Here is a 21,473-nt window from a genome sequence, read left to right as displayed (position 1 = left end):
TTTGTCATTCCTTTTTTTTCAAATTGTTTCCTCCAAAAGTATTGATGTAAGAGTGACAAAACTGTACAGATATATATCAACAAGCAAGTGAACCCGTCGTCGCTGTTCTTTGAAAACCGCGTAAGTAAATTTTTACAACTTTTCAATAGGCAAAAAACAAATGTGTAAAATATAATAATTTAGATAGTCTAAAAAAGGAACCAAATATTAAAGAGAAAACTGCGTAAGTCCATTTTTAGAATTAAAATAACAACTACAGGCTTTTATATTTTCATAAATAAAAAGTATGCCCATTTTGACTAAGACTATCTAAATTAATATAGTATTGTAAAACTTCAAAAAATATTTTAAAAATGTTTTTTGAAAAGTTGGAAAAATTGACTTACGCAGTTTTTGCAGAAACAATTAGTGCACCAATGAGTGTTCAGGATTTTTTCACGTGCACATAATTATGTCTTCCAATTGGATATGAAATCCAGTATTTTCGCAGAAAAAGACCCGTGAACCCGCCGTTCGTATAAAAACAAATAACAATTTGCGCCAAATTTGACTTATGCAGTTTTCGAAGAACAGCGACGCCGTGCACTTTAATCATATTTTATTCGACAAAAGTTGAATTTGGGGCTATCAGTGTCCTACGGACTCTGTCCGAGATCTAGTTTACTTCACTCTCAAGTGTCCTGTACACCCCTCGTATTTTAGGAAATAAGATGAAGATAAATGTCACTTCACGCAATCAAACACTCTTTTATCAATATTTATTTAAGGATTATTTCCGGAATTTATCACAACAATAAAAATCATCAGGATTTGAACTGATTTACATCCGCGTATGAAACCATGTTTCTTGCAATCAGGTTGCACTAAAATAGCAGCTGAGATTCATTGACAAGATATACTGAATCTCGAAACTAAGCACTTCCAACTGCAAAATTAGTTATTAGAAAGTATCCATATAAACTTCAGCAGAAGATAAGCATTACTATATTATTACACAGGGCACACGATATATCTCTGAAAAGGACCGTTTCACGTTTTGATTGACAGAATTGAGAAATTTAGAATTGAGAAATACTGAACATTACCATGCTCAAAATTTCCCATCATATGCATATTGTGGCGATTTAAAAACATAAAACTTATCAAGCTCTATTTTGTGATATAACGAGGATTGTTTAAATAAAGTCTAAAATGCATATGGTACTACGTTAGCATAGATGGCCTAATGGTTTAAGCTCTAGACTTTTACTGCAATGGTCAGTGGTTCGAGCATAAATGAAGATTACATGTTTGTCTGTAATTAATGTTCTTTTGTTTTGTACTGGAACTCTTTAGTTTCGATGTTTACATTTATTAAATAAAAGCATTTAATGACAAACTTTAAAAAATACACGATCTGTGAAATGTCACTTAAACCGTGTGATACAGCACAGAATGACTAGAAACTGCATAAAAACAAACAAACACGCAACACATACAAACAGATACAATTTGGGTCTCTGCCTTCGAACGGTCAATGCGAAGCATCTAAGAAAGAAAATAAAATGCACGTATAACATATATTTGTTTATCGGTCAAAACAGATTGTTGAATATTATATACTTGGTTCTTGTATAATATAATAAGCCCCATCCTACGCTTACTCTAAGTCGATGTTTATTATAAATAGTTACGGTATATTAAATACACATATACAGATAACTATGTGTCCTGTTTTTGGAAATCACATATAAGAATTTTCACAAGTGTTTTGTTTTTAGCTTAGTAATAATGTTCTTGTTGTTAAGTGTTAAATAAACAAACTCGAGGTCAAACACAAATATCGATAATCAATTTGAATCCTTTTTGCGTCTACAAATGCTTGTTGACATTGTTCACAATGAGGCTGTGCATTTATTTTGCAACATCAGTACAACAATATCCGAACCACTTCAGTTCCTCGTGTTTTATACACCTTTGTTGTACTAACGTTTCATTTTTCTATCTTTGATTTTATTTAAAAAGCAAAACAATTATGATAAAGTATATTGTGTGCGTATATCCGGACAAACAATCGTGTTTAAGAGATCCGTAATGTTGGTTTGAAAAGAAGGTCACGGACCATGGTTGTTGCATCGCCTATTATGCTGTTAATTCCGGTAAAGTTGAGATGATGCTTTACTAATATTCTTTGTAAGTTGAATATATCCCCTTAAGTTTTCTGTCCAATTATCTTACTTTACATCTTAAAAGTTTTAGCATAATAAACTTGGCAAGGAAAAAGCTCTTATTTATTTTATTTTTTTTATTTTGCTTTTATTAGCTGTAACCAGGAGCACTGGGCACTATTTGTATATACATATTCTTTTATTGCATTAAATTACATTTAGGCACAGCGAACTTCAGTGTCATTCTTACGAGCACTGCAAAATTATAATTTATACTAGTATTGCTTACTAGTATTGCACAATTTTATCGCGCTTACTAGCATTTCAAAATTATATCGCGCTTACTAGTTTTGCACAATTTTATCGTGTTTATTTGCTCTGCAAAACTAAATCGCGCTTACTGGCGCTGTAAAATTACATTTTGCTTACTAGGCCTGTGAAATTATAACGCGCTTACTAGCATTTTACAATTATTTCACGCTTACTAGCGTTGCTAAAAAATATCGCTGTTATAAGCGATGCACAATTGTATTGCTATCACAAGCTTCAAAATTATATGGCGCTCACTAGCATTGCAAAACTATATCGGGCTAACTAGCTCTGCAAAATTATATATCGCTTTCACTAGCTCTGCAAAATTCTTGCAAAAAGCTCTGCAAAACTACTTTGCTATTACTAGCGCTGCAAAATTGTTTCGTTCTTACTAGCGCTGCAAAATTATAACGCGCTTGCTAGCTCTGCAAAATTATATATCGCTTTCACTAGCTCTGCAAAATTCTATCGCTTTTACTAGCCCCGAAAAATTATTACGCGCTTAGTAGCTCTGACAAATTATATCACTCTTACTTGCTCTGTAAAATTATATCGCTCTTACTAGCTCTGCAAAATAATATGGCTCTTATTAGCTCTGCAAAATAATAACGCGCTTACTAGCTCTGCAAAATAATATCGCACTGTCACTTGCGCTGCAACATTGTATCGCGCTTTAATATTTTATCACGCTTATTAGCGCTGCAAAATTGTATTGCTTAAGCTAGCGCTAAAAAGTTGTATCGCTGTTACTAGCTGTGCAAAAATATATCGCGCTTACTAGCTATGCAAAATTACATCGGGCTTTCTAGCTCGGAGTTATTATATATCTATTCCTAGCTTTGCAAAATTATATCGCACTTACTAGCGCTGCAAATTATAATGCACTTGCTAAAAATGCTTTGCGAAATATCGCTTTCACTAGCTCTGCAAAATTGTATCGCTTTTACTCGCTCTGCAAAATTATAACGCGCTTACGAGCTCTGACAAATTATATCACTCTTACATGCTCTGTAAAATTATATCGCTCTTACTAGCTCTGCACAACTATATGGCTATTACTAGCTCTGCAAAAAAAGGACTATTTTCATGTATTTTTGTCCTTCCATAAAGTATATTTTAATAAGTTCATTTCTGGTGAAACCATTTCCAAAAAGTGGAATATTTTACGGAACAACGCCCTCTACGCATAAAACTGTAGATGTATATAGCAACAGCTTAATGAATATAGCATTTGCCACGCTTTTAGTTTTAAGCAGCAGCACTGTACAGTTTCTCAGCCTCTTGGATACGCTTGCACTCAACTATGTGATAATCTCTAAAAATAAACATGCACCACATTTAAACATCTTCACATTGTAAACATCTTGAGCGTACCTAGAAACTGCATACAAGGCACCATGATCCAACACTTGAGTAAGGTAATTATACAGTAAAGTTTAATGATTCCGTTCAGCCACTGGCCGAGGCCCATTTTCCAGAATTTGAACAGCCGATGATAAATAAACTACAGACAGAATGACCAGAGTCATACTAAAATGAATAGATAAAAACGGTTGCTACTTCAGAAGCAAGCTGATTACAAGGCTCGATATAGAAAATTTGTTAATAACAAATAACTCGTAACAAGTAACAAAAAATGTCACTCCAGGGCTTCCGTACTAAGCTGCAAGCCAGTTCAAATTAAGTTCCCTGTATTCACTCGGTTTAAAAGATATTCGATACATGCCGACATCCCACATGTATCAAGTTAAAAAATTATGTGTTAAAGTTTGTACACAATTGTAAACAAAATGAATGCGCATGTGGTTAACACGGTATATTGGTTAATATTTTGGATTCTCTATCAAACATGTGAGAAAATTGTGCATGCATTTGCATTTAACCCATTTATGCCAAGTGGACTCTCCCATCCTTCTAAATTGGATCAATTTATTTCCAAAATAAGGGATGTATAGTATATTTATTTCTATATTTTTTTCAGAATATTTCGTACAGAAATTCTATTCAGCAAACAGCGCAGACCCTGATGAGACACCGCATCATGCGGCGTCTCATTTGGGTCTACGCTGTTTTCCAAGGCCTTTTTTCTAGACACTAGGCAAAAATGGGTTAATTTCGGAACTATGATTAACACATAGCTAGCAAACAGAATGTGCCCGACATGGACATTTAAGGAGGTATCCCTTGTCATGATGATTTGTTTTTCACTTTAAAAGCTACAAGGACATTCATTGTTCCAGTGTACAAGCAAGTTAAGTTCGCGTAAATAGCAGGACAGATGCTACCATTTTGCATTGACACCAATACATTATTTTCACAGGTTTTAACTACCCTTGTGTGTTCCTCACTGACTACCAACCTTCCATTGCACAGAACAATCAAAGCAGCGCTTTATAACTTGACAGTGTTAGATAACGTTAGACGTTAAAGGGGCATATTGAAAATATTTCTCAATTATTCAAACATTATTTTAACGATGCATATTAGCTCTTTTTCGGTAAATGTTTGTCCTTTAAAAGTGTCATCTTATTTAATTCATTTAAACAGTTTCATACAATTTCACAGAATTTTATTTTAGGTGTCTAATTTAGTTTGAAAGAGATTGCAAGCCTACACAAACTGCCTTCTTTTAATTTACTACACAAATATTTCTCGGACACAACCTTTTTAATTATTCAAATACATGTTATTCTAAGCGTTTCTAAAACAAAGAGATGCGAGTGGAGCAATCATAAATTAATTACTTATTTAAAAGAAAATATTATTTTTGTTATATTATTCCGTATTACCGGCCAATGATACTGAAACAACTAGCTGATTGCAACGCTTGAAAAAAACTCCATATTAAAATATATTTAATTGGTATTTCCTCAAAAATGTTGATACATTTATGTAATTGTATTCTTGGTGACAGTTATATTTTATATTTTCGTTTTTAATACGTTTTGCAAAATCATGTACTGAAATATTAATTTAAGGAATTAGTCTCACAACATTTGTTTAATATATGGAATTACGTCTGAAAATACTGGCAATCATACAATTTATATACAGTGTAAAATATATGACCATATACAGTGTAAATATATGACCATCTCGGTGTCAACTTCGTTTTAGTATTAGTTAAACTGAAATCGACGGCATATACTCAGAGAGCCATTAAGAATATGCTCAAAACTGATGCAATTTATGTTGAACATGGTTATTGGTGAAATTCACATTCAAACATGACGTGAGCCAAGAACCTGTTCTAATTGTTATACACACAGTTCGTATCGTTTTGTTTATCGTTTAACACATTCACTCTTTTATACAAATAAGACATGTTTGAGAAAAAGTGGATTGTTTCTTTTTTGCTCTATGTGTCCATTTTTAAGGACCAAACCGTTTTTTATCATTTTAATTCACTTTGTGTTTTAGCAACAAGGATTTCTAACTTATTGTACGTATTTGTAGTAACGACTCAGAACCCAAATCTAGTGACAGACAAGGTGATGGTTGCTGAAAACAGTTCAGTGACTCTAACGTGTATCCTTCCAAGAGCAGTCCCAACAGCTTGGCTAAGAAATGGATTTGGCAGTACTCTATGGACAGGGGTTTTGGAAGGCAAGTGTACGTCTGATCCATCGCCACTACCTGAAGGATTCGAATACGCATGCGTCAATGCTACTCTGACAACTCTGACTATCTTGCGCGTAAACCGGTCGCAGGATGGAGACAGGTGGCAGTGTAGCGTTAGCGTTGCCGGGGTTTCGACATTCAGCAACAATATCACCATCAATGTTCAAGGTACATTCTATGACATTTGCATTGTCTCACTTTCTGTGCAAAATATTATGCATAATGCACACCAGTTTACCTTTGCGCTTATCTCATCAAACTTAGTCTGACAATCAGTTTATTATAACTTCAATGACATTGTTTGGAAAGCATGTGTTAACTGACTGAAGTGTCAACTTATCAAGAAAGGTGTGATGCACTGGCAATATCTTAAAGGCCAATACTTATACTGATAACAAATTAAAGGTAACAATTAACATACTTTCACGTTTCTTATTTCTCAGTGTGTTTTTTTAAAGACAACGGACATGAGTGATTATGACGGTTACACGATTACTTTTTTCATACATCTACGCATAAATACAAGTAATGTATACAAGTAATGTTAGGTTCTCATTCAAGACAGTTACTGAAATGAAAAACTACGGTGAAATGCAGACACATGAAATTAAATTATTAAAATTAAAATTCGAAAAAAATATGAGATGTGCTCAAATCTTATGATGTTTCTTCGAGCAACATATCGCACACGTTTGCGCCAAACCATGATGCAATTTTACAAGTGACAAATGTACGTTACTGATGTTATTTTATCAAGAAACGATAATGCCATCATTGCGTTAAAAGTGAATACAATTATTGTCTCGCCATGGCTATTCATTTAATTTATTGGATCAAGGCAATAATTTGCGGCTAAAATGTTACAAACTTCATCACATTTTAATGTTATGCAATTTATTGTTTTCATGTACGGAAAAGTTTATCAAATACAGCAAAACGAGTTAAGAAAAGCATAAGTAAATTGTACAAGTATGGTTACGAAGCTCAAATTGCTAGCGTAGCATACACACTTCACGCGTTCGTATTCGACACTCGATCAACAAGATAAAGAGGCAATATTTAATCGAGTTATAAATACACACATGAAGTCTCATTTCGGTCGAGTTTGTTTAGCTTTTAAATAGGTTTTAAATAGATGATCAAGAAAACAGAATTATGGGATGTGTACAGTGGATCGACCATTTTCATTGCGGTATGCGGTATTTTCTACGTACCATGTAAGTGTAATTTTAAGGACTTTGAGAAACGGCAAACTACACAAATAATTTCTTGACAGATACGTTTTGCGTAACCATTGTTATAAGTTCTAACTATGTAACAGAATTATCGTTCACGCGGCCTATTTAGAACGAGAATTGACTCCGATGATTGTAAGATTATAAGAAAAAGAAACACATAACATTTTACCTTTTACAGTGTTTTATATATATATAATGTATATAGATTCTCATTAATATTTAAAACATGTAAAATAAAGACTCTGTTTAATTTCAGAACTAGTTTGTACATGCAAAACAACCGAGACAAACTTTGTTAGACTTGGCTCCTCACCAGTCTTGACCTACGCGGCTGATATAACAAATGATGGATCGGTGTCTCTGCACACTCCTTCAAACTACTCTATGTTTGTTGTGGTATATGTTGGAGGAACTATTCTTGCAGGACCGGTCTTCAATAATTGTTTCTTGGCACAAGGCGGGAATATAAATGCTGGTTTTCTAAAATTACATTTAGGACCTTTTACAACTGAGCAAGAAGGAACGTATAAATTTGCACTGGATGCTACGTATGTTAAATGCATTTCGCTTTTCGCTTTTCGCTTTTGGTAAGTGTTTACGTAGATTTTGAAGCACTATATTCAGTAGCGGAACACATTTTCAAGTATCAATATCACTTTTGGTAGATATAAAAAAAAACGATACATTCTTACTGAGTATATACTGTTTGTGTATAATTATTTACGAATACATTCAACACTTCTATTTTACTTTATTAAAGCTGGAAGATGACATGTTTTATTGTTATTTATCTGCCATGCGAAGTGCTATGCGATGACGATTTAAAATGATAATGGAACGTAAGTGTTGTTTCGATGCAAGAAATAAGTAATAGTGTTGAAATGTTGTAAATATGTTTGCTTTTCGCATTTAAAAAAGCTTAAATGAAAACAATCACGCCACGTAATATTTCTACATGTTAACATCATCTACATGTACATGAAATCAACCGATTTTACACAAATTACGCATCATCTGAAACCTAATATTAATTTCGGCTGAATAAGGTAATCATTTAATAATAAAGATAATAAATAATGACCTATTTTGAAGATCACTAGTAGACAGTACTCTTTGCATATGTGGAGAAATTGAAACTGCAAACCATTTCCTTCTACTTTGTCATCACCACAAACATGTCCGGAACAATCTGTTTGGAGATACTATGTACCCTCTTACAACGAATAACCTACTCTCTGGATGCGAATACCTTAACACTGAGCAAATATACAATTATTTGTAGGGTTCAACGATATATTGTGTTGTCAAAACGCTTCTCATATAAATAAACTGGTAACAGCCCACCATATTTGATGTCGAGCGTCTTCCCGTTATTGTTCCCCGTCTTCCCACTCGGCGTAAACACTCTTCATGCTATATCTTTCACATATATAAAAAAAGTCTTCACTTCGCTAACACTTCAATGTTTAAAAGTTTTATCATTTGCCTTAAATCGTTACATGTGCTAACTTCTTAAACGCTCTGAGGACACATATGGAGAAGAATTCATATAAGTTTGCAATAACTTGTTTTCTTATCGAGTATTGTATGAATTTATTTCACATGCCATGCTTAAATTTTCATTATAATAATAACAAAAGGTTTAAACCAAGGTAATTATTTCATGTATTGATTTTGTTGTTTACTTCGACACCGTGTTTACAAATTTCGCCCTAACTGTTAAAGAATTTAAGACAGAAGTTTTAAAGATTTAAAGCGAGTTTAAACCTTGATATTTTGTAAGGCTTACGAGTGACTTTTGAGGTATTTATCTTCCTTTTTCGATACACATCAACAACAGATGCGCTTGTAACAAAGTTCTTTAGGCCACGTTTTGAAAGCGGTGCTTTGTAGTTTAGTATTCATTTAAATTTTGTTAAAAACTGGGTTTGAGACTTGATTTGGTTTTTTAAATGTGTTATTTAATATCTTTGAAAAACAAAAATAAAATATTTTGTAATCAAATATTTTGGATTTATTTACAAAGCACTGTTAAGGGAGTGTTGGTTTATTATTTAATGAGTTTAACTAACTTACATAATGTCAACAGTAAACGCGACCATCTACGCCGCTTTGAACACTACAGTTACTGTGCTGTGCTCTTTGAATGTTGTTAGACCTTCGTGGAGAGGTCCACCTGTAGATACTTATGGACTGTTAACATTATTTAACTATGAGGAAAGTGATACTGTAAATCCTATTAAAACACGCGTATCATTTGCTACAAATAAAAGGGACATTGTTATAAACGGGTTCCAAGAGGACGATACCGGATTTTATATGTGCGCCTCTCAAAAAACTGTGAACGTTTCACGTACAGAAGTGCTATTGATAGGTACATTTAATATAATCATAAATGGAAAGATACCTTGTTTGTTAAGAAAGGTTAATTATTTGTGCAATAATGTTTGCTCACGATCATTTGATTTTAACAAGACTATTGATACGGTTTTATTATGTGAATCCAAAAAGCACGCTTTATCACTAGCTAAAATACGTTATAATATAAATCCGTGGTAAACTATTCATCGTTTTTATTTCTGATCCTTTAAAACCTTATTATCATTCTAGACTGACTTATTAAGCAATATGTTGTCTTCAAAAATATTGATGATAATTGTTCCATTACTCATAGCATCTGCTTAATCAGAATAAAAATAGCTTAAATTTCGGACAATCAATTTTACAAAGAGAATAGATGTAATACACATAAAATGGAATGGTGGAAAAATGAAAACATTAAGCTCAGCCAACAGGTTGGAGCGGACCATTCTTTGATATATCAATTTAAAAATAAACGCGAGTTTTGTTGATTTATTTCCTCAGGCATGGTTGTTTTATTATTGCTGTTTGTATTGTTTGTATTTACTTTTAATAAGCTTAGAAATCACTACGCATTTTGTCTCTTGCGTACTTTCTTTTAAATAAAGACAAAACTAATTGTCCGTGTTTTTTTTACTGTTTCTTACCATTGAAATCGCAATGTTTTACGAAGTTTATATCACACAAAACCAGTGGTATTGACGTGTTTAAACAATATTCGTTATTAATTGAACGATACATTGTTATACAATTGCTTTATCAAATTTCTTATTGTTTCAGTTCCAATAGGTCACCTCCAACTATCCCCAACTTTTGATCCGGTATCGCTAATTGTAAATCAACCTACGACGTTCAAATGCACAAGTGACTTCGGAAGGCCAAATCCGTCCATTTACTGGTTCAAGGACAACACTACAGATGATGTCGCTGATGGTATCAATATAACAGCTTTCTCGTCGACATCAACAACAGGCGTAAATATAACAATAAGCACTCTGATATTTACCCCTTTGAAATCCGACCTTGGAATGCGGCTATACTGTAGCGGTAATAACGGTGGACCATCTGTGACTTCGAATATAAGGCCATTGATTAATTTACTGTGTAAGACGAATTAAAATAACATTTTATGCTCTCGAAATGTTTGTATAACATTTAATTTTAGTCGTAAGCGAATCATTAATAAAAGATGTAGTTATGCTAGATTATCAATAAGTCTATAATAATCATAATTAGTTGTATTTGTATTATTATTCTGAGTAATAGTAGTTGTTGTAGAAGTCGTAGTAGTAGTAGTGGTCGTAGAAGTAGTAGTAGTAGTGGTTGCAGCAGTTTTAGTAGCAGAAGTAGTAGTGGTAGTAGTAGAAGAAATAGTAGTAGTAGTAGTGGTAGTAGTAGTAATAGTAGTAGTAGTTATAGTAGTAGTAGTAGTAGTAGTAGTAGTAGTAGTAGTAGTAGTAGTAGTAGTAGTAGTAGTAGTAGTAATAGTAGTAGTAGTAGTAGTAGTAGTAGTAGTAGTAGTAGTAGTAGCAGTAGTAGTAGTAGTAGTAGTAATAGAAGTAGGGATCGTAGTAGTAGTAGTATAGTAGAAGCCAGTAGTAGGTAGTAGTAGTATAGTAGTAGTAGTAGTAGTAGTAGTAGTGTAAGGTAGTAGTAGTAGCAGTAGTAGTAGTAATAGAGCAGTAGTAGTAGTAGTAGTAGTAAGTAGTGTAGTCGTTAGTAGGATAGTAGAGTCGTAGTGTAGTAGTAGTAATAGTCGTCTTAGTAGTAATCGGAGTAGTAGTAGTCGTAGCAGTAGTAAGTAGTGGTCGTAGTAGTAATAGGAGTAGTCGTAGTAGTGTCGTCGTAGTCCTCGTCGTCGTCGTAGTCGTCGTCGTAGTCGTCGTCGTCTCGTCGTCGTCGTCGTAGTCTCGTAGTCGTAGTAGTCGTAGTCGTAGTAGTCGTCGTAGTCGTAGTAGTGGAAGTAGTAGTAGTCGTCGTCCTAGTAGTCGTAGTAGTAGTAGTCGTCGTCGTAGTCGTCGTGGTCGCCGTAGTAGTAGTAGTAGTCGTAGTCGTCGTAGTAGTAGTAGTAGTAGTAGTAGTCGTAGTCGTAGTAGTAGTAGTCGTCGTAGTAGTAGTCGTCGTAGTCGCCGAAGCCGTCGTAGTCGTAGTAGTCGTCGCCGTCGTCGTAGTCGCCGTAGTAGTAGTAGTCGTCGTCCTCGTCGTAGTCGAAGTAGTCTTCGTCGTTGTGTCGTAGTAGTAGTCGTAGTAGTAGTCGTAGTCGTCGTAGTCGTCGTAGTAGTCGTCGTCGTCGTAGTAGTAGTAGTAGTAGTAGTACTACTAGTTGTAGTAGAAATTTAGTAGTAGTAGTAGTAGTAGGTGGTGGAGCGTCAATTTCTAGAAATATAATTTCTAGTCTAAGAATTGATAAGACTGTTCCGATTGTTATATGAGGAACCATCATTCTGTCCTAACAATTGTAGATGGACCAACAATTCCAATATTTCACTTCAACGGAACGAATGTAGATGTTGCTATACACGCTCTTTCCGGAACACAATTCGTTCTTCGATGTACCAGTAACGGCAATCCTCACCCATCATTTACATGGACATATTCGGGAGGCTCAGCTATTGGCGAGGAACTTGTTATTCCTGAGATTAAACCTTTACACGAAGGGAATGTCACATGCTTAGCAAGGAACGTGATGTTGTCGTCATCAGGTGGAACACTAACAACACATCAGGCGGCTGCAATTTTCCTTCATATTGATGGTAAATGTTTCCTATATGTATTATAAATATGAAAGATAATGCCTGTAATACCGGAAGTGAATTGAAATCGTATTCTTAGAGTTACATATGCGTGTACTCGTATCATGTTTATTTTTATTGTATACGATATGTGTATTTTACATGATAATTATTGTGCTAATTCTTTTAACAAGAATATGTGTGAACGATTATGCTTGCAGTTCCAATAACGCAGGTTGCACTTGTTGGGTCAAATGCTCAGAATGCTGTCCTGAAAGAAAACGATACATCGACCTTTGAATGCCAGAGCTCGCCAGGAAAACCTCCTGCAATAATTCACTGGTACAAGGACGGCGGGACAAAAGAAATCATCGAAGATGACATTACACTTAATGAATATAACACTACAGCAATGGCAGAATTCTCCGTTAAGAGCTTTTTGAAATATCAAGCAAAGAGACTAGATAATGAAATGAGTATATACTGCACGGCTTCCAATGTTGGACCAGTGTTTACCTCTCCTCAGCGATCGAAACTGATCATAGTGTGTAAGCGTTTTTTGTAAACCCATCATCATCATCATCATCATCATCATCATCATCATCATCATCATCATCATCATCATCATCATCATCATCATCATCATCATCATCATCATCATCATCATCATCATCATCATCATCATCATCATCATCATCATCATCATCATCATCATCATCATCATCGTCATCATCATCATCATCATCATCATCATCATCATCATTGTTTTCACAAACATTATCGGCAGCATTAAGATAGAAATGACGATAGTTATTATTATCAGTACATTAATAAAACGATGCTCATTATATTAGTAATTATAGAGATGATAATCATAATAGTATTAATCATTACAATAATTATAAATTGCCAGATTATCTGTACTGATTAATTGTTTATAATAAAGGCTATCTCATGCATTTCACCGACCATGTACATACTAGAATATAACACATTTCTTATTTAGCATTACCGGTTATCCCAGAGGAACTTGCCAAAACAATTATTGGAGCGAATTCAGTAACACTATCGTGGAAGTATGCCTCCGGAAATCATATATTTCCCAGATTTATAATTGGTATGAAAGAGTCTAATTCTGGATGGACGGAACGCCTTTTACTGGACATATCCACAAATTCCACGAGACTATCTACTACATTGACAATGCTGAATTCTTCATCTGTTTACTCAGTTCGTATGTATGCTGAGAATTCTCTAGGTCGAAGCGCTCCATCATCCGTGGTATCATTCACAACACTATCGTCCTCGATGACAGGTATTTCTATATAATATTAAAAAGCTTATTGTTATTTGTAGATTTTCTTTGTGACCAACTCCAAGCTTCACAAACTTTTTCCATTTAATATCACATAAATTAAATTTATCGTGAATATTCATATGAATTTTATATTATACACATACATTTTTATACACGGAATTGAATATACTTTTATGTTGAGATCCCATTTAGTTAATTTCAATCGTTTGTATTAAATAAATAAACAAGTAAAGCACTGACAACGTCGTAAAATTGTCTGAACACATTTTTATAACAATCTGATGGTCTTGTTGTGCTTTAAAAAAAGTAAATGCATTTTATTGAAAAAGACATTAATATAAATCAAATGATTTTCGTACAAACTGTTTTAATATGCATTTAATATTATGCTCTGCTTTTCCTATTTAGATTCAAGTCAGTCGTTAAATTCAGCACAATCTACCCAGGTGGGACCTATTATTGGAAGTATTAGCGGAGGAACTGTATTGGGGATTTTATTGGGAATTACTGGGATCTGGTTTGTTTTCGTTCGTAAAAACAGGCCAAAAAAGGGCGGATGCTCCGCATGTTGCATTTCAGGTAATGTATAGCTTACATTTAATAGGTGGTGTTTTTAATTAATATTGTTCATGATTCTATTGAGCACTTTTGTACAAAATGTTTCGTAAACGCGATCGAGTAGTTTGCTGTTTATGTTTCAAAATGTTACGTGCAATAAACTTTTGAGTGCTGTTTTGTAAAGATCATACACAGAACATATTTATTTTTACTACAGATAAAACCAACACATACGAAGCTAAAATCAGGTAATATTTGTATATCGAACGCATTATTTAAAACAAGATAAGTTGTTTACCGTTAATTCTTTATATATACTTATCATTTGCCTACATGTGGATTGTTGTTATTAAGTGCGTTTCAATACAAAGACACTGCAATGCGCATGTGTAAGGAAAGTACAGCTGTATTTTTCAATAATTTACGCGCTTCGTTAAGCGATTAAAATGCACTAGACATTTCATGGATGGTCACGATCCAATGTCTTATTTGTTTTGGAGCTCAACCGGTGACGCCACGTACTCTTCCATCGATGCCGCTACTCCAGTACAAAGGGAACATTACTATGACGATACCGTAGCTGGTAGAGCACAAGTACCATCCAATCAAGTGGAGCTAGAAGGACAGAACGTTATTGTAACATCGTACGAAAACATCGGTATGCATACAATCTGAATAAATAACGAGTTGTGTATTAATATATGAAATATGTTTAATGTATAATTTGTGTATTCCAAGCATTAATTGTATTGATTCATTTAATTATTTTAATATTCAAAAGAAACACAAATGATCAAACTGTCTAAAATATTTAAAAAAAAAACATTCCATGCTCAAATCTCATACGTAAAAAATGATCAAAACATTTAAGCAAACACTAATTTAATACGAACAAACCGTGATGCAAATCCAAAACTTTATTCCAAAGAAAACATTTTATAATTGACAGTTTTTTAGCAAAGTAACGCAACTTCAAGAAATCATGTTGCGTAACATTTGTTTGTTGTTAAGATTGTATAAAATAATTTAAAATTAAAATTTAAAACTCTTGGAAGGACCATTTGTACCAAAATTGACACAAATAACTATACATTTCGAACAGATTCAGGGAAGCTACACAGGGACCATGGCTCGACAACATTGAGGTATGTGTCTGAAATTACTGTTTATTGAACGAAAACTAACTTTATATCAATTCAACGTATTTCATCTCACAAATTGTCATCGCACGCATTTGTTCATCATTTCATCATTTAATACGTCTTTACAATTTTAAATATTTATTAAAATGTTTAATTATTCAGGTCAGCAAATGTGATGTTGTATGAGTCACTTAACCAAGAAGGGCGGCATCAGGAAGCCTGCGAAATGATCACGACTTCTTAGCATTACATCGCGCATTTAAGTCAGAGAAGATCGATACAATTTGTAAAGTGTTGTCCCAATTATCTTCATCAAGTTTAAAATGTTACACAAACTGCGATGAAAATATGTCGTGTATGTACTTATTTGTAATTGTGTTTGGTAAAAAAAGTTACATTTTTCTTTTGAAGAGGTGATCCCAGTTTTAAATGTTACATTAGCTTAACTTAGTTCACTATGCTCGTGGTGCCTATGATAAGCTCTACTGTAATGTCAATCGGTCGACCATTTCAGGCCTGGTCTGAGATGATATGTGTTTTATTAACATTTTACAATTTTGGCAATAGTCACACTATTTCATTTTAGTATCTTAAAATTATTGATTTTAAGGCAGTTTTTTTATTTTATAAATGAAAGTTAAGATTAGCACTTTCAGTTAACTGTACAGTTGTTGCATTTTTGAATGCATTATGTATATTCTCTCTTCAGTAATTTAGTAATCATGTTGTTTAAATGTCAGAAACATCTACATATATCAAGATCAAAACATTGATATTGCATACATAGGTTAAATGGTAGTTGATCTACCAATAAACTAGGTTACCAACAAGACAATTGAATCAACACATACTCATTCTCCACGTAAGTGGTCAACCACTGGCTTTGTCACTGAATAAAACGTAATTCATTATAGCTCAATAAACCCTCTACTGCCATTACTTACTTATACTCAACAGCCACACATCTACTCACACTCACTCACTCACTCACTCACTCACTCACTTACTCACTAATTCACTCGTATTCATATCACCTACATAAGCCCCACTCATACAACTCTTATTCACACAATCACACTCACTCATTCACTCACGTAATATATGTACTATCTTTTACCATAAATATGTTCTCTGTATTATATAGACTATTTTTTGTATAGTCTCTTATAATTCAGATTTGAATGTCCATTTACAGATGTTGTTATATATGTATTTTTATATCTTGTATATACTATGTTGTACATGTAAATGAACGAGACTAGAAAAAATAAATCCATTCCAAATTACTGTAAATAAACTGCTCAGAGCAATACTATTTTATTTAAAATGCATCACGATCGTGATTTTATTGAAAAAGACCGGTAATGTAAAACGCATTTGCTTTTCAATTTATGTTTTAGTGAACCGAATAAAACGCATTATGTAAATACCTTTCTTGGCACCTAGCACAGATAATACACATTTTTCGGGAAAAGTTATAAAGTGGGTAAGCGTGTCGTTAAATCAATTTAGTTTGATGGCTGGAACAGTGTCATTGATCCAATATATAATTTTAGATTTCTGAGTTTTTGTGTCAGTGATAGTATAAATAGTATTATTTGTATTCATTTCATTAATTATATAAAGTACATTAATTTGTCATGAAAATAAACTAATACAACTCGTTTATGTTCCATTAAAGAATTACATAAATGGCGCGAGAAAATGACCGATAAGTTGATAATTTAGTAATAAATTATAATAAAATATAGCCTACTCTTTGCTACGTATAGTATGTGAAGATAAATAGGCATTAGTTTGGATACAATGTATTAATATGTCAAATATAACTTTTGAGATATAAATTGCAAAAGGTTCAATATAATTTCGACGGTATATTAATTGAAAAACAACAACACAATAACATCAATCATACATCGCTTAATTATAGCAACACATCATTTCATATACTGTACTATGAACATAAAACAAGAAGTACAAACCAAGCCATGTGAAAATGTTCCTTCAATATTAATTTTAATTAGCTCCGCTGCAAGGTATTTGCACACCAACATACATGTATGTACACGTTGTACTAGCTAGCCGCTTAAATCGGCTAAGCGTGCACTGCACTCTAAAACAAAACATCGTAATGACAACATCAAACATCACATAAAACAGTTACCATTTCGGTGTGGTGCTAATTTTACAAGCTGTATTGTTCCGGTTTTATGCAATCATAAACTGCATGTCGACGTAACTCGGGAGAAAGTAATTCATACGTTGAACAAGGTGGTGATGAAGGACTGAAACATACGAACTATTACGTTATATCAATCAAAAAAGTGTTAATTCACATTAAAATCTTCCGCATCAAATCAGGAATATCTAAAAATAAAACAATTACAGTTTTTGTAACTATTTATATAAGAACATGTATATTGTTCTCGTTTGTTTGTGCGCATTTTTTATGACTAAATTTGACATTTGCTCTAACTGTGTGTGCTGTAAAATCAATGAATGTCTAAATCGACGTTTAGTTCACACATGGTTAAAAACTTCGGTCTTATGAACTTACTAAATTATATCATTTCGTTTATGAAACAAAAGCTTAAGTGCTATGTTAGTTGTAAATTACCATTGGCAGGAACCACACTGACTCGTTTTAGTAGAGTCACTAAGTTACGAGTATATTTAGACAATTGTGCTGGCGACTATAATTCCTTCCAGCAGCGTTTGGCGATTAATGCACATATTAGGTACCAAAGTCCCTCGCAAACAGTCAGAATACATTTGCTGCCATATTGATTTATCTTGGAGACTAACGACAGAGAGTGTGTGTGGAAACGTTCCATCAGGCATCAATATATGCCAGGGTTTGTGGTAAACTAACAGACACATATACATAGAAACTTCGATTATCAATATACGTTCATGCTTTCAACATAAATATTTCCTTACACACTATCATATAGTGATATGCCAATGTCAACATTCGTAGCATCTTTCTGTGTACAATGAATTACATCACATTGCGAAGTAATAATGATAACATTTCGTTTGTTGTATTAAACAAACTTATTTACCTTAAGTTGACATGTTTCTGCCGTTTGTGAATATCTGTAAGAAAACAAACGCCATAAAAAGTAAACTGCTTTTAAAACTGTCAAAATCATATGTTTTGTTCTATAATTATATATTTACTATGAAATATGTGTTTGGTATATGAGCTTGAAAATTATAATTGACATCTGTTATCGATACTAATAATTCGTTTGTCCAACATTGCATAATTATGAATTTACATAATCAATATAACTTAAGTTTATAACACTAAAGCATCCTGTTTTCTTTACTGTTGCGTGACCATGATTTGAATGTTTATTATATTAAGCAGCCAAACATCTTTTTCTGACAAAGATGTACTAAAATGATGCTTTGAACATTTCGTACGTTGACATCAAAATGCATGTTTATGCATACTATCGAGCTTAGTGGTACATCCTTCAGTCCGCAGGTTCATATCAGCGTAGGTTTTTTTGGTTGATGACGACAAATGAAGCGGTTGTTCGTTGTGGTGTGTGTTCGGTCGTCTAACATGTCCAACATTGGCACTCGAATTCTGTTCAGAGCCTTCTTTTTGCGGGAGAACTGTTATGTACATATTTTCCAGTGGTGCATCTTTGGACAAACTAAAATTAAGGATACGTTTAAAAAAAGCATGCATTTCATGTTTACCGATACAAACAACTGTTTCCAAAACTTAAAAAAACCACACGTGTTATAAAATTGTTATACCGTGTTTTGTCTTCGAATGAATTGGCAGCATCTAAAAGGAGATAAAAGATGCATATATAACGCCTGCATTGGCTGATAACGTTCCATAACAGAGTTGTATAACCACAATGCAAATGTATATTATTTAATAGAAAATACAGGGATTTATAAAAAAAATCTTAATTTATTAATTAGATATGTTATTATAATTCCAATAAACAAATATTTCTTGACGCTTACTCTAATGTCGACGACGCAGGACACACCGAGTAACCAGTATACCGACTATAAGCCCAAAGACAAGACCAAGCACTATACTTCCACCTACAGCTACATAAACAACGTTTGACGATTGGTCAGATGAGTTGTCGTTAGCTGTCACTGATTGGTCAGAAATGACGCCTTTTCGTGTCACTGATTGGTCGGTAGAGATGCCGTTAACTTCAACTGATTGGTCATAAGAGACACCGTTACGTGTCACTGATTTGCCGACAGAGATGCCGTTAACTTCCATTGATTGGTCATAAGAGACACCGTTACGTGTCACTGATTTTCCGGTAGAGATGCCGTTAACTTCCACTGATTGGTTAGCCGATATAGAGGTCCTATTACCTGAGAAATTAAATACAAACAAAAACAGCGTTATTGCTTTTGAAAAGTTCTTAAAGTTTCTCTACAGAATAAATGTTGTGTTGTGTGGTGTTTTAATACAATGTGCTTGAATAACCACGATGTCATTTTTAAGGTATTCAGATGAATTTCGAGAACAAAAAACTAAGTCACAACAAAATTGTGATGTTATTAAATCATGTAACATATATAATCTTGTATGCAGATTAACTTGATTTAATTTATAATTTATATTATTTAACTGTTTAAAAAGCAATATGTACAGATTTGGCACACACTAATTACTATGACGTGTTCTTCATTGAATGGTTAATAATTTATGCAGATAAAATTATAGAAAAAAAGAGATATTGTGTGTATTTTTTTAAAGCGTAATACTCATCGTATAGGTCAAATGACAACGTCACTGTACTCAATAATTGCATCTGTACCGAATCATATGCAACGTGTACAAAAGTTGAAAATGATTTATTGGCCTGATATTAAAACTTATATTGTCAACACCGATTTATTTCAATGATGACATGAAAGCAATATCAATATAAATTTTACATTACAGCTAAATATCAATACAAACGAAGGCATAATATTAAGTATTTGTATATGAAAGATACATAGATTTAGAACGATTTTTATTAATTTATGCCTGAAAGACTTTGAACGAAATACTTACCATGAACGTATATATGTATCTCGTTGCTAGACATGTTTCGGCCATTACCACTTGCCCAACATCGCCATATGTCTTCATTATCAACGTCAGTTGTATGTTTTATTGTACATGAAAACACACGAGGGCTAATGCATGAACAGTCAACATCGGTTGGCGGTGTGTTTTTGAAAAAATCACATTTACCGTCATTCATAAGTCTCATTAACACGTGACTCTCTTATTTGGCGTTCAGTGAAGCTTCGGTTTTCATCCAGGTAACAGATGATATATTCTGTGCCATTGAACATGTCATTGTAAGAGCATCTCCTTGCATAACCGTTGCGCCATTCGTGGACGATCCGTTTCCGACTAATGTAATCCCTGATGGACCTAATACAATGTGAGAACGTCGCATTCAATTATGTTAATGTTGTATGTGAATAAAAACACGTAATACGTATAAATAATAAATATTAGCAATGGATAAGTAGATTGATTATTTGTTAAATCATGTAAAGCCATGTAACATCATTTCGGTTTGCCAAACTCACCTATAATAGCAGCAAAGGTAGATCCTATGAGCACAATACATATTCTTATTACCAATTCAGTGACCGACATGCTAGCTTAACCTCTCATATCCCGTAGTAAACGCTTTATGGGAATTGGGATATAACGACCAGCGTCTAATGCGGAAGATACTGAAACATGGTTTTATCTTATCACAATTATTGAAACATATCAGTGGCCAAACATTACTTCATCACTAGGAAGATTAGGGCGGCAGTGTTTTGGGGAATTCATGTTATCATAAACAATTTGATTTTGATTTAGCCAAATACGATGAAAACTAACACATCCACTTACTCAGAGCACGTTTCGTAACAAGAACATCTGCGATATTCTTTTTCATTCGGATACAAAGTTGATGAATAAAAATTATAATACAAGTTCAGAAGAAGTGGTACCCGAAAATAAACAAAATATAAGTGTTATGAAATTGAAA

General features: G+C 33.5%; 2 protein-coding genes and 1 long non-coding RNA gene across 3 annotated transcripts; 2 read left to right on the top strand and 1 right to left on the bottom strand.

Annotated features, from left to right (window-relative positions):
• The first annotated feature begins 7,158 nt into the window (after window positions 1-7,158).
• Window positions 7,159-13,824, top strand: LOC127831480 (probable oxidoreductase PXDNL). The gene is made up of 6 exons (XM_052356462.1): window positions 7,159-7,297; window positions 10,460-10,783; window positions 12,142-12,432; window positions 12,633-12,959; window positions 13,418-13,470; window positions 13,768-13,824. The coding sequence occupies exons 1-6, from the start codon at window positions 7,216-7,218 to the stop codon at window positions 13,822-13,824; spliced, it is 1,134 nt and encodes a 377-aa protein (XP_052212422.1). The 5' UTR covers window positions 7,159-7,215.
• Window positions 13,825-14,096: 272 nt separating this feature from the next.
• On the top strand, window positions 14,097-16,829 carry LOC127881350 (uncharacterized). Its single transcript, XM_052429122.1, has 5 exons — window positions 14,097-14,308; window positions 14,505-14,535; window positions 14,788-14,945; window positions 15,390-15,432; window positions 15,592-16,829. Exons 1-5 carry the CDS (start codon window positions 14,116-14,118, stop codon window positions 15,671-15,673), a joined length of 507 nt encoding a protein of 168 aa, XP_052285082.1. The 5' UTR covers window positions 14,097-14,115; the 3' UTR covers window positions 15,674-16,829.
• A 791-nt stretch (window positions 16,830-17,620) lies between these two features.
• LOC127881351 (uncharacterized) lies at window positions 17,621-21,162 on the bottom strand. The gene is made up of 7 exons (XR_008050022.1): window positions 21,019-21,162; window positions 20,489-20,857; window positions 19,426-19,797; window positions 19,207-19,237; window positions 18,892-19,100; window positions 18,495-18,528; window positions 17,621-17,714 (listed from the first exon to the last, which is right to left on the bottom strand). It is a non-coding gene; the product is annotated as an uncharacterized LOC127881351 (long non-coding RNA).
• Window positions 21,163-21,473: the final 311 nt, after the last annotated feature.

This window comes from Dreissena polymorpha, chromosome 5, assembly GCF_020536995.1.
Source record: "Dreissena polymorpha isolate Duluth1 chromosome 5, UMN_Dpol_1.0, whole genome shotgun sequence".
Classification (NCBI taxonomy): Eukaryota; Metazoa; Mollusca; class Bivalvia; order Myida; family Dreissenidae; genus Dreissena; species Dreissena polymorpha.
Note: the sequence above shows the minus strand (reverse complement) of the source record. Positions and strands in the feature narration are given on the sequence as shown.